This window comes from Amphibalanus amphitrite, unplaced genomic scaffold (genome assembly GCF_019059575.1).
Source record: "Amphibalanus amphitrite isolate SeventyFive unplaced genomic scaffold, NRLGWU_Aamphi_draft 000241F_arrow, whole genome shotgun sequence".
Lineage (NCBI taxonomy): Eukaryota > Metazoa > Arthropoda > Thecostraca > Balanomorpha > Balanidae > Amphibalanus > Amphibalanus amphitrite.
In genome coordinates, this window is record NW_024881736.1 from 295,356 (window position 1) to 309,051 (window position 13,696).

The 13,696-nt window shown below is 52.9% G+C and overlaps 1 protein-coding gene across 1 annotated transcript; it reads right to left on the minus strand.

The window, feature by feature from the left end:
* Positions 1 to 397: 397 nt before the first annotated feature.
* Positions 398 to 13,690, minus strand: LOC122386147. Its single transcript, XM_043375057.1, has 8 exons — positions 13,238 to 13,690; positions 12,956 to 13,080; positions 8,037 to 8,165; positions 6,538 to 6,636; positions 5,770 to 5,923; positions 2,544 to 2,678; positions 2,180 to 2,339; positions 398 to 1,696 (listed from the first exon to the last, which is right to left on the minus strand). Exons 1-8 carry the CDS (start codon positions 13,341 to 13,343, stop codon positions 1,432 to 1,434), a joined length of 1,173 nt encoding a protein of 390 aa, XP_043230992.1. The 5' UTR covers positions 13,344 to 13,690; the 3' UTR covers positions 398 to 1,431.
* Between the last annotated feature and the right edge of the window lie 6 nt (positions 13,691 to 13,696).

A 13,696-nucleotide genomic window follows, 5' to 3' on the forward strand; every position in this document is an offset into this window, starting at 1 on the left:
TGTTGCCTACCAACTGGCGTCTGCCGGCTTCTGATTAGTGAAATTAAGATTATCCTGCTGTTCGCCAGCGAACGGTAGAAAAACAGCATCTTTTTGTGTCGCAATTGCGTCATTTATGTAACAACACTTATTAACGTACGTCAGTCTAGCAGCATATTGATATTCGCGAATCTCCCGCTGGCGGTCAGACAAAATAATCCAATCCAGTCAATATTCCAAAAATTACAACCCATTGATATCGAGAGGGCGTCCACCAAGAAGCTGTGGAATACAATGACAATGTACCTACTATCAGTGTTCATAAGTGATTTGACAATCACATCGTTGTGTCCGAAGTTTCCCTTTATGTCATTCAACAGATGCTGAATTGTGTAGAAGTCAGATGGAAAAGACGACCGAGTAGCAGTTTGTGTATTCACACAAAAGTTTAAATTCTGACAACACTGTACTTCCATGGGAGGACAATGCCATCCATGAAATATGAACTCCTGTGCTACGTATGGAGTACAGAATAACAGATGCAGCAAACGCACGACTAGTTCTAAGTACAAAAATAATGTATATTATGGGTCAGAGAGTGCACTCGTCGGCGCACAGGACACTGCAGACCACTGTTATTGTACTATCTTAACTAGAGCACCATTCGGAAGGGCTCAAATAAAATAAATCCATTCAGTCTCGTAATAAGCGCCAACAGCAAGCGTTCCGGTAGTAAACACCCACAGCTGGGGAGCTGCTCCATCTGTTACAACAATAGACGATCAATAAGCTCATAGAAAATGCAGGTCACTGGTCGCCAGACCTCCGCTAATCTCTCAGAGTTCTAACACTACCGCCATCATACACAAGCCTGCTGGCACACGGAGAGAACACTTGCTGACCAGAGGGAAGCGTGCGCGTATTGAGACCCACAGCCTGTCCAGTAAGAAACACTGGGCGTAGTGCTTAACATTACATATGGAACGACATAACTGACTCCGACATTCGACTCTTACGTTACAATGGGAGCCATGCTCTGTTGCACACGGACACGACGCTGTTTGGAACAGCGACGGGCGCGCTGCTTTGTGTACCCGTTCTGTGTGCGCTCTAATATACTCCTTCCCCCGGGCTGTTCAGCTATAAACTACTGGGAGGCGCCATAGCTACATCACTGAGACATACGGCGCGGCTGTCCCGTCTCCATCTCCACCGACCGGCAGAACAGCTCTCTCGGTCGGAGCAAAGCGTCTCTCTCAGAGTCCGCTCTCCCGGCGGACTCCCAGCACTCGCTGACCTCCTCTGTAGTCGTCACTCAGCGACTCACCCACCGTCCGGCACTCGCCCCAGTCACTCCCGCCACCGCAGGCTGCCCGGGGGGTCACACTCCGCACTGGTGGCTGGCCAGGGGTCACACCTGGCGGGCTCCCGCCGTCGGCGGCTGTCCGGGGGTCACACTCTCCGCACTGCCGGCGGCGGCGCGGCCGGCGGCGTCCCCGGCCGGTCGGAGGCCTTGAGCAGCGGCCGCAGCGGCAGCAGGTCGGCGCCCGGCGGCGTGCCCGGCCGCTCGGGAAACAGATCCTTGTAGGCGGGCGGCGACTGCATGCCGCCCAGCTGGCCCACCACGCTCTCGTAGCTGGGCAGCGGGGAGAGGTGGGTGCGCTCGGCCGGCACCGGCCCGCTGGACGACGTCGGCCGACTGTCGGCCGGCGACCGGCTGACGGGAGAGACACGGCGGCGCGGTCAGTCAGTACGAGTCAGCGGCAGTCCGCAGTCCGACAGGGTCAGCAGAACTGAACACCAGATGGCTCATGAGTCATGTGTACGGGAAAGGAGTACCAACATGTAGGCAGGCTGCAGAGTCTACAGGAGTAGGGCACTGAACAGCAGAGCATGCATTATTGAAACAACCACGGGTCGCATAACATAACGTTAAGCAATCAAGTACGACGATTTGCTTCGAAACAGAATATCCACATTATAGTAAGAAATCACATAATGCACATTACAACGCACGAATGTAAGCTCTATGAAGTTAAATGTAGTTTATAATTTATAAATGAATCAGAACTCTATAAGATCAGGCGCGGTGCGGACTAGTCACCATCACAGCAGCGACCGCTCGCCACCACGGACTCCTGTTGTACTATCAGTTCCCCCGCGGCCGCCAGGGGGCAGTCCGTATCCAGTATCCACCTACCTGGGCGGCGCGAACCAGAGTCGCAACCGGGGGTGGGCCGGCGACTGGGCGGGCACCCAGCAGCGCAGCGCGCACGAGATCAGACAGCAGATGAAGACGGCCAGCGCCAGCACCAGCGTCACCCAGACGAACGTGTGGGTCGACATGGTGCCGCTGGCCACTGCGGGCAGCGGGGGGGGGGGGGGGTCAGCGGGCAGCAACGGGGAGAACCCCCAGAGAGTAGAAAACAAATATATTTTCTAAAAACATCACAAGGTCCTTCCTTAGGATCGTCAACCCCGCAACAGGCCGTGAAATATGTTCGCTCTTCTTCAACAAAATCACAGTGTATTTTAGGAGTGTGATTCACCGTCGGCTCACGTACCGGAGCATCCCTCCTCGTCGACGCCGCTGCCGGGGAAGCCGCAGTTGACGAAGCCGTCGCAGCGCAGCCGCTCTGAGATACAGTAGCTGACCGACTTGATGCCGCAGCGAATAAACTCGTCCGGGCAGGAGCCGTCTGCAGGGGCACGTCAAAGGTCACAGGTATGCGGTCACAGGTCAATGCTTACAGGTCACAGCGGATGCACAGGTTAATTCAGCAATTACATGTCATACCGGATAAACTCGTCCGGACAGGAGCCGTCTGCAGGGTGAGGTCAGCGGTCAAAGGTAACGGGTCAGCGGTCACATATTACCAGACGCAGGTAAGGGCCGCCCCACACGAGTACGTTTTTCATGCGGTACGGTTGCGTTGAGACGCAAATTACGCTATACAGCTGGTAAAACATGGTGATTGCGGGGATCTACATAAGACGGAAAGACCTACTTGTTCAAAACACTGAGCGTTACTCCGCACATCAAAGAACGAATTCTTACCGCAAAGGACCAACATGACCACATGTCAATGACTGCATTCGTCAGTCGGTGTCCTAAGGCCAGCTAGTCAAAGCGTGATCCATTTCCTAACTACGAGCCAGCCGTCTGGAGCGGCCGTCCTACCGAAGGTCACGGCGGGGGCCGGGCGCGGCGGGGGCGGGGTGAGGGGTTCAGAGCGGGTAGGTCGGGCCGGGGCCGGAGCGGGTAGGTCGGGCCGGGACCCGGGCGGGGCGCAGGCTGACAGCGGTCTGGTGACAGGCCGGTGTGACTTTCCAAACACTGACGGAGCTGTGACGCCGCGCCGGCGGCTGTCGGACCAGGCCAACCAGGGCCCTGTTTCACGGCGGAACGCTGCAGTGCGCTGCGCGCGTCGGCGCGTTGGGTTTCCATGGCAATATCAACAAACTTCCCTCTGACGCTACGCTATGACGTCATCGCAAAACGCTAGCACCCAAGCGCCAGCACCATCAGCACGCTAGCAGCATTCGCACTCAAAGCTCTGTTCTCTCTGTACTTGGGTCTTTAGGACCTCTGTTCCAAACGCGATTCACCATGAGCTAACGGATCGCACGCAACGTCATTCGAGTGACGTCAGAGGTACGCCTCAGCTCCCAGCGCGCTGCAGCGCGCGCAGCGTCGGGCGGTGAAACAGAACCCAGGCCGTGACGCCGCGGCGGCTGCTGTCGGACCGGGCTGAGCTGTCTCCGATCGGCCGGTCGGGGATAGAGTAGGGTGCCGGTGGGACGGGACGGTCGGGGGCCCGGGTTAGAGTGTCGGTGGGACGGGCCGGTCGGGGACCCGGGCTAGAGTGCCGGTGTCCGGTGGGACGGGACGATCGAGGACCCGGGTTAGGGTGCCGGTGGGACGGGCCGGTCGGGGACCCGGGTTAGGGTGCCCGGTGGGACGGGACGGTCGAGGACCCGGGTTAGGGTGCCCGGTGGGACGGGACGGTCGAGGACCCGGGTTAGTGTCGGTGGTAACAGACTGAGGACAGACGGACAGCTTTGGGTGGCGATAAAACACCGCGCTTTTGAGAATGACACTGAAAGTACTATTGGTCTCAAGCTAAGGGCCCAGGCGACCTGTAGTTTTGATGCGGTGAATACTGAATATCCTTACTATAGTCAAAGCTCAGGGCGAGTGCACCCTTCCTCCCACCCAGCGCCACCCCCACTCAAGTTATAGCGAGGGTGAGGGCATTCACTATTCACCGCATCTGAACTACCGGTCGCCTGGGCCCTTATCTTGAAACCAATAGTACAAACTAAGCCATGCTGCGCCAAAGGAGAGAATACAAAAAAAAAAATGCGTATTGTTTCAGCTCACTGGATGCTTCAAAATGTTTTTTCCCCGTTGCAATTAAGTTAACGTCGTTGACATAACATGACGTCACGAACAGCTTCATACCCGCGACCGCCTGGGAGGGGGGGTCGGATCCGACCCCCCCCCCCCTCCGTTTTTCTTGAATAACTCAAGAACCGCTTACGCTATCAACTTGAAACTTGGCATACCTTCTCCCCCATCAATTTGACGTCTCCTGTGAAATATTAAGAAAAAAAATCCAAAAATTTCTGAGATATATCGATTTTAGTGACGTAACTATAATGGCGTTTTTATACATAGCGTTTTTAGTCAAAAAAAGGTAAATGTTTAAAAAATCGCCAAAAATCAGAGTTTAAAGCAAATTGCAAATTAAGGACATGAATAGACGCAGCTCAACGAGTTCTTTAAAATGGCTATCTCGGATTTTCCATAAAATGCGTTTTTCACCCCTAAAAATTCAAAAAACTATATTTTTTGGAAAACAGCTAATAAAATCCAAAATTTTGAGAATTTCCACAAAACCGGAATATATGTTATAGAGCTCTATTAGAACATTAGATGTCACAAATTTCAACTTTCTATCTTGATTTTTGACCCCCAAATTGTAAAAAATAGCTCCAACATGCATAGGGCATGGTGACGTCATAAGCATTTTCGTGAATTAGAGGCACTTCGTAACATCGCATGTGAAAACAAATGGCACCACTAGATTCCTGGGACAAAGCTCGTCTAAAAAAGCACATTTTTATGTCAAAAATAAAAAGTTGAAAAATTGACCTTTTTTCTCAGCCCTCGTTTAGTTATGTCTGGTATAAACGATTTTTTATGCTTTCAATGCACACTTATCACCAGCACAGTGACTTGGGGTCACATATAACCATTACCATCGGATTCGGCGTGAAAAATAAGCCATATAACATGTGTCGCGCGCCCATGTAGCAGAAAGTGAAAACCGTGACCTTTCGTGACCTGACCTGACCTTGACCCGTACTTAGTATGACCCCTATACGCACATGGTACCTTCACTAGGTCATTGAGGTCATTTTTGGTGAGTTTCGAGCAGCAGCTATCGATTCCGCTGGCCGTAAGCCTAATCATGCAAAACCCCAGAATTTGACCTTTGACCTGACCTTGACCCGAAAGTTGACCTCAATCTTAAAATCTTAAGAGTGCTTTGGGAAGGTCTCGTAGAGACCTTTCGAACGCCGCCTCGCGGGGCTCGATGCGACCATTGGTTCTCGAGATAACAGGGGGGGTCGGATCCGACCCCCCCCCCCCCCAGGCTGTCGTGGGTACGGAAATAGCCCAGGCGGTGCCGGGTTAACAACATATAAACAACATGTAGGTAGCAGTTCAGAGTGATTCCGCACTTCCATGAGAAGATATTCCGCCAAAGCGGGGTAACTCACTGGTCTTCCTGAATGCGGTGGCGACGATGGTGAACTCCTTGTCGGAGCTGCGGTCGCTGCCGCGCTCGTACTCGAAGCCCACCTCGTTCTTGGTCGAGTGGAAGATGTTGGCCGTCTTGCCGACGTTGTACAGCTCCGGACGGTTGATGTCCACCTGTCGGCCACGGGCGGGAGAGAGCGGTCAGCGGCCGGGACAGAGCAGTCAGCGGGCGGGACAGAGCGGTCAGCGGGCGGGACAGAGCGGTCAGAGGAGGGACAGAGCAGTCAGCGGGCGGGACAGAGCGGTCAGCGGGCGGGACAGAGCGGTCAGCGGGCGGGACAGAGCGGTCAGCGGGCGCACCGGCTGCGTGGAATAGGGACGGGCTGGAGTGTAAAAAACAAAACAGCACAGAATTAGTGACACGGAGATAGGATGTCGGCTCTGCCTGCACTGCATCCCGACAAGTATGTTTTTTTCCTGATTGTACTAATCCGTTGAAACTAAAATCCAAGCATTTGAGCGTACAATAATACAGCTTCGTTACGAACAACTATGTCAACTATAAAGAAGTCACGTGTCCGCAAGACGATTTCCCAAAACACAAAATATTCTGCAAGGTAAAACGGTAGGCCTCAATTTGACATCGAGGAATCAATACGTCAGACCAATGACGACGCGATAGCACCGTTCCACAGTCACGGTGACGTTATCTCGCTTCCCTGCAGCCGGGGATTCCCAGACTGGGTGAGTGCCCCTCCCCTCCCCCTCCCCGCTGCAGGGGAACTCACCTCGTAGTTTTGCCGGCAGATTGAGTCACTGCGGTCGGAGAACACGTCAGACACTTTGGCCAGCGCCTTGGCCATAAACGAGTCCCAGGGCCGGGAGAACTGAAACGGAGGGGGCATACCCGGTCATCCTCTCCGCTCCGCTGCAGTACACCGGGCCCGCGGCACTGAGAAGCAGCGGTACATCAGAGCCGCGGTACTGGGAAGTAGAGATGTAGTGGTGGATCGGGACATAGACCTCTACATACCGGGTCTACCGGGTATGTAGGGGTCTTTGATTGGGATTATCATCGCCGTGGACTCGACTGAACGAACATAACTAGCAAAGCATAGTCGTTTTTTTTTTCTTAAAAAGTTTCACCATCGAGAAACCTACAAATCGATTCCTTGATTGAATGGAAACCAATGCGTGGTGAACAGCGCCAGTCGAAATTTACGCCCTTTTACGAAACAGCCCTTGGTTACACTATACGCCCAAACGGTTTCACAAGCAAACTCGCAAAATCTGTGATATTCCAATACAGCTGTTGTTTATAAACAGAAGCCTCCACACACCAGCGTCGAAGCTACTGTTTATTTTCGCAGCACATCGGGGACTGTTTGTATTGAATCCGGGTCCAGTGTCGACGCATTGTCAGTCAGCACACTGGCCGGGGTCCGAGGTGATAGAGCGGCCTCCATCGCAGGCACGGGAGGTACCGGGAGAGGCCGGGGTGACGGCGCGCCGACGACTGATTCATCGAATGCCGACAATTGACTGGGTGTAGCTCATCGGTGTTCAGAAGGAAGATTGAATTCTATCGCACAAGTAGTGTTCTGTGTTCTTATATAAAGCCCTGCGACAATTATACCCACCTTTCACCCTCCCTGGTCTCCGTGGAGCGAACATTGGACAAGGGCTAACAGCATCGGACGTCGTCAGCGTCACTGTTACATTTACCTGCATCCCACAACCGTTTTAGCTACAGAATTTAGTTTTACTCATTCCTGCGATTCAGCTAACATATTATTTTACCGGGGCACTGATAGTGCAAAGCATCCCCTCCCCGCCCATCGACTGCCGGTCTCGGTAACCGGTATCTATCCGTCTCCCCCTCCCCTGGTACGGATCCGATGACAGTCAATAACTCCTCCCCCCCCCACCCCTCCCCCCGGCACAGCCCCGATGTGGTCTCGGTGGGCTGCCCCCTCGGCCCTCCCCGCCCCTCCCCGGTAGAGACCAGTGACGGAGCCGGTAAACCGCTCCCCTACACCCCCTGGTAAGGAGCCGGTGGCCCCCTCCCCCCTCCTCCCTCAATACAGCCCGATGTGGTCTTGGTGAGCTGCCCCTCGCACTCCCCCCTCCGGTCCGGAGCCGGTGCGGGTAAACTGCTCCCCCTCCCCCCCCCCCCCGGAACGGACTTGGAAGTGGTCTCGGTGACCCTTCCCCCCCCCCCCCCCCCGGTATGGAAGTGGTCCCAGTGAACTAGTACCCCTCCCCTCCCCCCCCCCCTGGTACGGACCCGGACGTGGTCCCGACAGCTGATGGAGCCGGTGAACTGGTTCCGCCGGAAGTCCAGGTTCATGCTGTTGATGGTGATGCTGACGCCGTAGTCAGCCGGCGCGCTGATCCTCAGTTCACACTGCTCCACCTGCGGGGGTGGGGTATGGTCACGTCACACTGAGCGGGCAGGACCGTACGGCACGGTGTACGGTACCGTGCGCGCTGATCCTCAGATCACACTGCTCCAACTGCAGGAGCCGTGTACCGTCAGACTGAGCTGGCCAGACCATACACAGTGTATGGTCAGACTGGAGCAGGACCGTATATGGTATAATGGTGCATCAAACAATAGCAGCAAAATTATGGCAGCCTGTCAATATATAGCTCAAAGCAGAAAATGATCGATTAATATTCAGCTTTCACAACACAGTGGCCACAAACAGTGTTTCTTTCAACTGATTCCTTGCTAACTCAGATTGCTCATTCTCATTTTTACCAGACAACATGTGAGGGACAATGGCCTGGACTGATCAGCCACACCACAAGGCACAAGTGAGCACTCACCTGTTAGACTCACCTGTTAGGTTTCCACGTCCCGTCCAATGCATGGGGATGGGAAGGAAACCAAGAATGGCAGAGACGCGCCAATACTCCCACGGTAAGATGGAGTAAGGTACACGTGAGAGCTGGAATAGTGCGTCTGCTAACAGATATTCGGGAATGTGACACAGGATTAATTGAGACATTGCTCGTTGTCTGCCTGGACTCGATGAGCTTCACATGGTGGACTACTTGCTTGAAGCTTCCACCGTGACGCCCTCATGCGTCATATTCAAACAGTCGGCTGCCTAGAGCTTCTGCCAGGCTTGTCTTGAATTCGGATATGGATTCCGAGTTAACGACCTGATTGGGTAGAGAGTTCCATTCGCTGACAACTCTCTCCGAGAAGAAACGCGCCCTGGTATCGAGCTGACAGCGACGAGTCTTGATCTTGTACATGTTGCCTCGGGTGCGATGGTCGGTTGCAATGTCCCAGAGATCTGCCGGTTTTATCGGACAACGTCCTCTGAATATTTTCCAGCATTTTATCAGATCTGCCCGCAGTAGGCGTCCCTTGACAGAGTACAGGTTGAGTGATCTGAGCCGCTCTTCGTAGGTCCTGTCCTTCAGGTCCCTGACGTGACGAGTCCAGAGTCTTTGCACTGCCTCGAGTCTCTTAGAGTCTTCAACAAAACCAGTGTTCCACACCACCGACGCGTACTCAAGGACAGGGCGAATATGTGTACTGAGGACATGAACCATGAAGTCCGGCTCTCTACAGAGGGTAGCTCTCAGAAAGTTGTGGGCAACGCCACCCGCCTTCTTTGCTGCACCTCTTGCTTGCCCATGGAACTTCAGGTCGTCATCGACAGTGACTCCCAGATCCACATGGGAGTGTGTCCAGGGAAGCAGTTCGTCCTGCAAGAAGTAGGTGGGTCTCAGCGGCGCATGGAATCGTCTCTGGAACCTCATGACAGCGCATTTCTTCAGGTTCATGCTCAGGCCCCATGATGATGCGGTTGTGTGCAGTACGTCGACATCAGACTGAAAATTCGACATGTCGATCTCAGGTTTGGTGATGCACATGTATACCTTCAAGTCGTCCGCAAAAATCTTGTACTGGCACCTGAGCTGGGTCGCTAGATGGTTTATATAGATAAGGAAGAGCGCTGGTCCCAGGATGGAGCCTTGCGGCACGCCGCTGCGCACACTTCTTGGGGTGCTCAGGGTGCTCTTCACCACCACCCGCATGGTACGGTCCATGAGGAATTCTTGCAGCCATGTCAGGATGGTTCCTCGAAGACCGATGCACCTGAGCTTCTCGATGAGGACGACATGGCTCACTGTGTCAAAGGCCTTGGAGAAATCATAGAGAATCAGGTCTACGATGTGCCCGTCATCCCACTGCTTTGATATATAGTCATAAGTGAGAAGAAGCTGGTCTTCGGTTGATCGTCCCGACCTGAATCCGAACTGTTCGTCTGCAAGAATTGAGTTTTCTGTCAGGAAATCGCGCAGTTCACGATAGATCAGATGTTCCAGGCACTTGGATGGTACTGATAGGAGGCTCACTGGGCGATAGTTAAGGGGGTCGAGACGACACCCCTTCTTGTAGATGGGCACAACGTGTGACAGTTTCCAGAGAGCAGGCAAGACTCCCTCTGACAGTGACAGCTTGAAGATCCGGTGCAGTGGTTGTGCTAGCTTCGAAGCGCAAGCCTTTAGCAGGTGAGGGTGAAGACCATCCGGCCCCATGGCGGAGTTGACGCACAGTTGGGAGAGTATTGTCCTGACGTCTTCTACTGTGAACTCAACATGTTCAAGTATCGCGTCACATGACTGGTGAGAAGCTGGGTTGGGTAGATCCTGATTGGAGAACGTTTCAGCAAACGCCTCAACAAAAACATCTGCCATCGACTTCGGGTCGTCGATGATCGATCCCGAAGGCGCCTTCAGCGGTCCGACTGATGACCTGCATTGTTTCTTGTGGCGCAGATAGGCATGGAGCAGTTTCGGGCTTTCTTTCAACTTAGACAAGAGAGTCTTCTCGTAGTCGATCTGCGAGCGAACGGCAAAGTTGCGGAGTTGTTTATTTACGCCTAAGAAATCATTCAGTCGTGATCGGGTTGTTGGCGCTTGCTTGCCGTAGGATGCTCGGGCTTGTTTGTATGCTGACCAGGTGGATGCTCGTCGACGTTTGAGCGAAGAAGGTGGGTTGGTTTTCCATGGGACCCGGCGAGCCTTTCCTTGCTTGGCAGTTGGTATCAGTTGAGATATCAGTGGGCACAAGATGTCCATCAATCTCTTGAGTGCTTCTTGCGCAGTGAGGAATTGGAATTCGAAATCCCAGTCTATGTCTGCCAAGATGGCATTCATGTCTCCATATCTCCCTCTTTCCCATAAGAGGTGATGGAGCGAGGTGTGTTGCAATGCGATTTCAACATCAAAGAAGTACTGACAGTGGATGCTGCAGTGGTCACAGCCAGGAGGAGGAGCTTGGACCGACACCAGCCCCATTCGATCGTTCTCGTTTGTTAAGATCAAGTCAAGAATGTTCCCCGAGCGTGGGAATGTGGGCTCCGTGACCCACTGCGTCAAGCCGAGCAGATCGAACAAGTTGCTGAATCGGGTGTCAGATGCTGAGGCGCGTCTCGTCGGGTCGTCAGGTGAGCTCCAATCTATAGTGGGGAGATTGAAATCGCCTAGGAGCACGGCTTCCTTGTCGATGCAGCTACTTGTGAGAAATGATTGGAGGCAGTCATTATCAGCAGCTGAGTATGAAGGGGGCCTGTACACCACGTAAATGTATGTGTCGAACCTGGTCATGCGGAATGACAAGACATTGCGGAATGAAGCGCTGACATTGTCGATTTGAAGATGTTCAGCCACATAAGCCGCCACTCCGTGAGCTTTGGTCGTTCCGCTGTCATTTCGCATGAGCTTGTACCCCGGAATTTGAATTGCTGCGTCGGAAACCTCCGCTGTAAGATGCGTCTCAGAAACCAGGAAGATGTCCGTTGAAGAATCAAGCTGAAGTGTGTCTTGGAGAGAAGCTATCTTGCTGCAGAGCCCGTTCACGTTACAATGTACAATGCTAATGGGGTACGTGTGCGACGTTTTTTCATTCTGCCTCAGTTTCCCAGCTGAGCGCGATCAGAGGGAGCGTCGGGTGGGCTTTCGCCCTGTGCGGGTCCGTTCAGTGGAGGATCAGAACCTGTGACATTGTCCCTGGCCGAGATGTTAGAGCCGGCGGACGTGGAGACGGCATCAGAGTCGGCATCGGTCGTAGGGTGGTCATCTCGCGGCTGTGAAGGAGCTTCTGCCGAAGGTTCCGTTGGTCGTTCTGTGGTAGGCGGGGTGGGTTCCAAATGGGCTGGACCTCCCACGGATCTGTCACCTCCAGACGAGCCATCCGCTGGTGCAGGGCTGGGCGGAGGAGAAGACATGCGCCGAGGCTGACCAGGGACTGGAATCGTGATGGTGGTCTTGGGTCTCGTCTGGTACTCCCGGTATCTGGCCTGGATCTCCATTCGCTGGAGGTAGGTGAGATCCTTCTTTATGTAAACGTGAGAGAAGGGAGAGTCTTTGAGCGTCTTCGCCTGCTCCAGGATGATCTTCCTCTGACGATTGTTGTGAACGTTCCCGCGGTACAGGTCGGCGTTGTTCTTGATACGACATGTTTCAGAGAGGACGACTTTCTCCCCAATGAGAGATTCAGTGACCTCCGCAAATTTTGCAGTAGCTTCTGCAGTTGATGCTGCCCTTAGTCCCCTAATCACAAGAGACGACCTCCTCTTCTTCCGTTCATCCAGCTCTAACAGCTCCTCTCGAACCATCATCCTGTACTCCTGGGTGTGGTGGTGCTGTTGGTTCGACTGGGGTTGGTGGCTTGTTGACATTTCCTGGGTCAGTGTGTGGGCTGCAGGACCCTGCCTTGGAACCCTAGAAATTCTAGAAATTCCTGTCAGCGCTTCTGCATATGTGTGCCCAGTACCTTCCCTTTCTGTGTGGGGAGACTCTCTGATTTGAGAATGGGTGAGCTGTTGAGTGCCTGTATCTGGTTAGACATATCAGTGATGTGGGTCTTGAGTTTTTTTCCAGACTGTCAACTTTCCTGAACAGCTGTGACAAGGCGCCGACAATCAACATAATATCAGATAGACAGCAGCTTTCAAGGAACTAAGAGTCAAGAGACAACAGCAAGCTGCATCATGGCATGCATGCCATCTATCAGAACATTGAGCGTAATGCAGGAATCAGTTCCCTGGTGTTTGTCAGTGAGAGAACTAGTGCCAATAACAAAAATCTCTCCATTGCAGTTTAAAGGAAATATGATCAGAGTACAGTCAATATGTAAAGACACTGGGTTCCATCAAGGCATCTCAGAGGTAAACTCACCCGCGCTGGGTCATGGTTGGGTAGATGCCCCAGCCGCAGTAGGACTGGCCTCTCAGGCTGGATCCACACTCGGTTGCTGGTCAATGAGCTGCCCCGGCACATGGCCCTGCTCTCCTCCAGGTCCACTGAGAACACATACAAATTATTTCCAGGTCATCAGACAGGGCACATGGAACAGACAAAATGAAATACTTTCACAATCAGCAAACTATTTTCATACGAAGATATATTTTTGGTTTATCTTGTCAGGCACTTTGTTATATGAAATATGAAATGTCTTACCGGTCATGTATCCATCTGCTGCACTTGCAGATTCAGCACAAACTGCTGACACTCCCAAACACAAAAACAGACATAACAAGCTGGTACACAAAGCCACTTCCTCCATAGTGTAAGCTTTGTTGTTGTGGCTAGGCAAAGCCTAACAAATCAAAATAATGCATTGCCAATACTCTTCTAGTTTCCACTGCCTCCCTCCTTGAAGAATGGATGAGGTAGCTCAAGCTCTAGTGAGAGTGAGTCATCTGACTTTAATCAATTCAGTGAAGTTGAGTTACGCCACACTCTCACACCACATCTATCGACAACTAAACCCACTCAAATCTGACAACGAGAAAGAAGAATTGTGAGTGAACTGAATTTGAAAGGGTATTTCCTGCCTGGAAATACCCTTGCAAATATACCCCACCGACCTAACTCAAGCTGGGGACCTATAGGGAAAACACACGGGAAGAAACAACG

Excerpts from the sequence above, each read along its gene's own strand:
- LOC122386147 (XM_043375057.1), bottom strand. The coding sequence starts at position 13,343 with ATGGAGGAAGTGGCTTTGTGTACCAGCTTGTTATGTCTGTTTTTGTGT. Across the intron at positions 13,081-13,237 it reads AGCAGATGGATACATGACCG|TGGACCTGGAGGAGAGCAGG; the intron begins GTAAGACATTTC and ends ATGTGTTCTCAG. Across the intron at positions 5,924-6,537 it reads TCTGCCGGCAAAACTACGAG|GTGGACATCAACCGTCCGGA; the intron begins GTGAGTTCCCCT and ends CGTGGCCGACAG.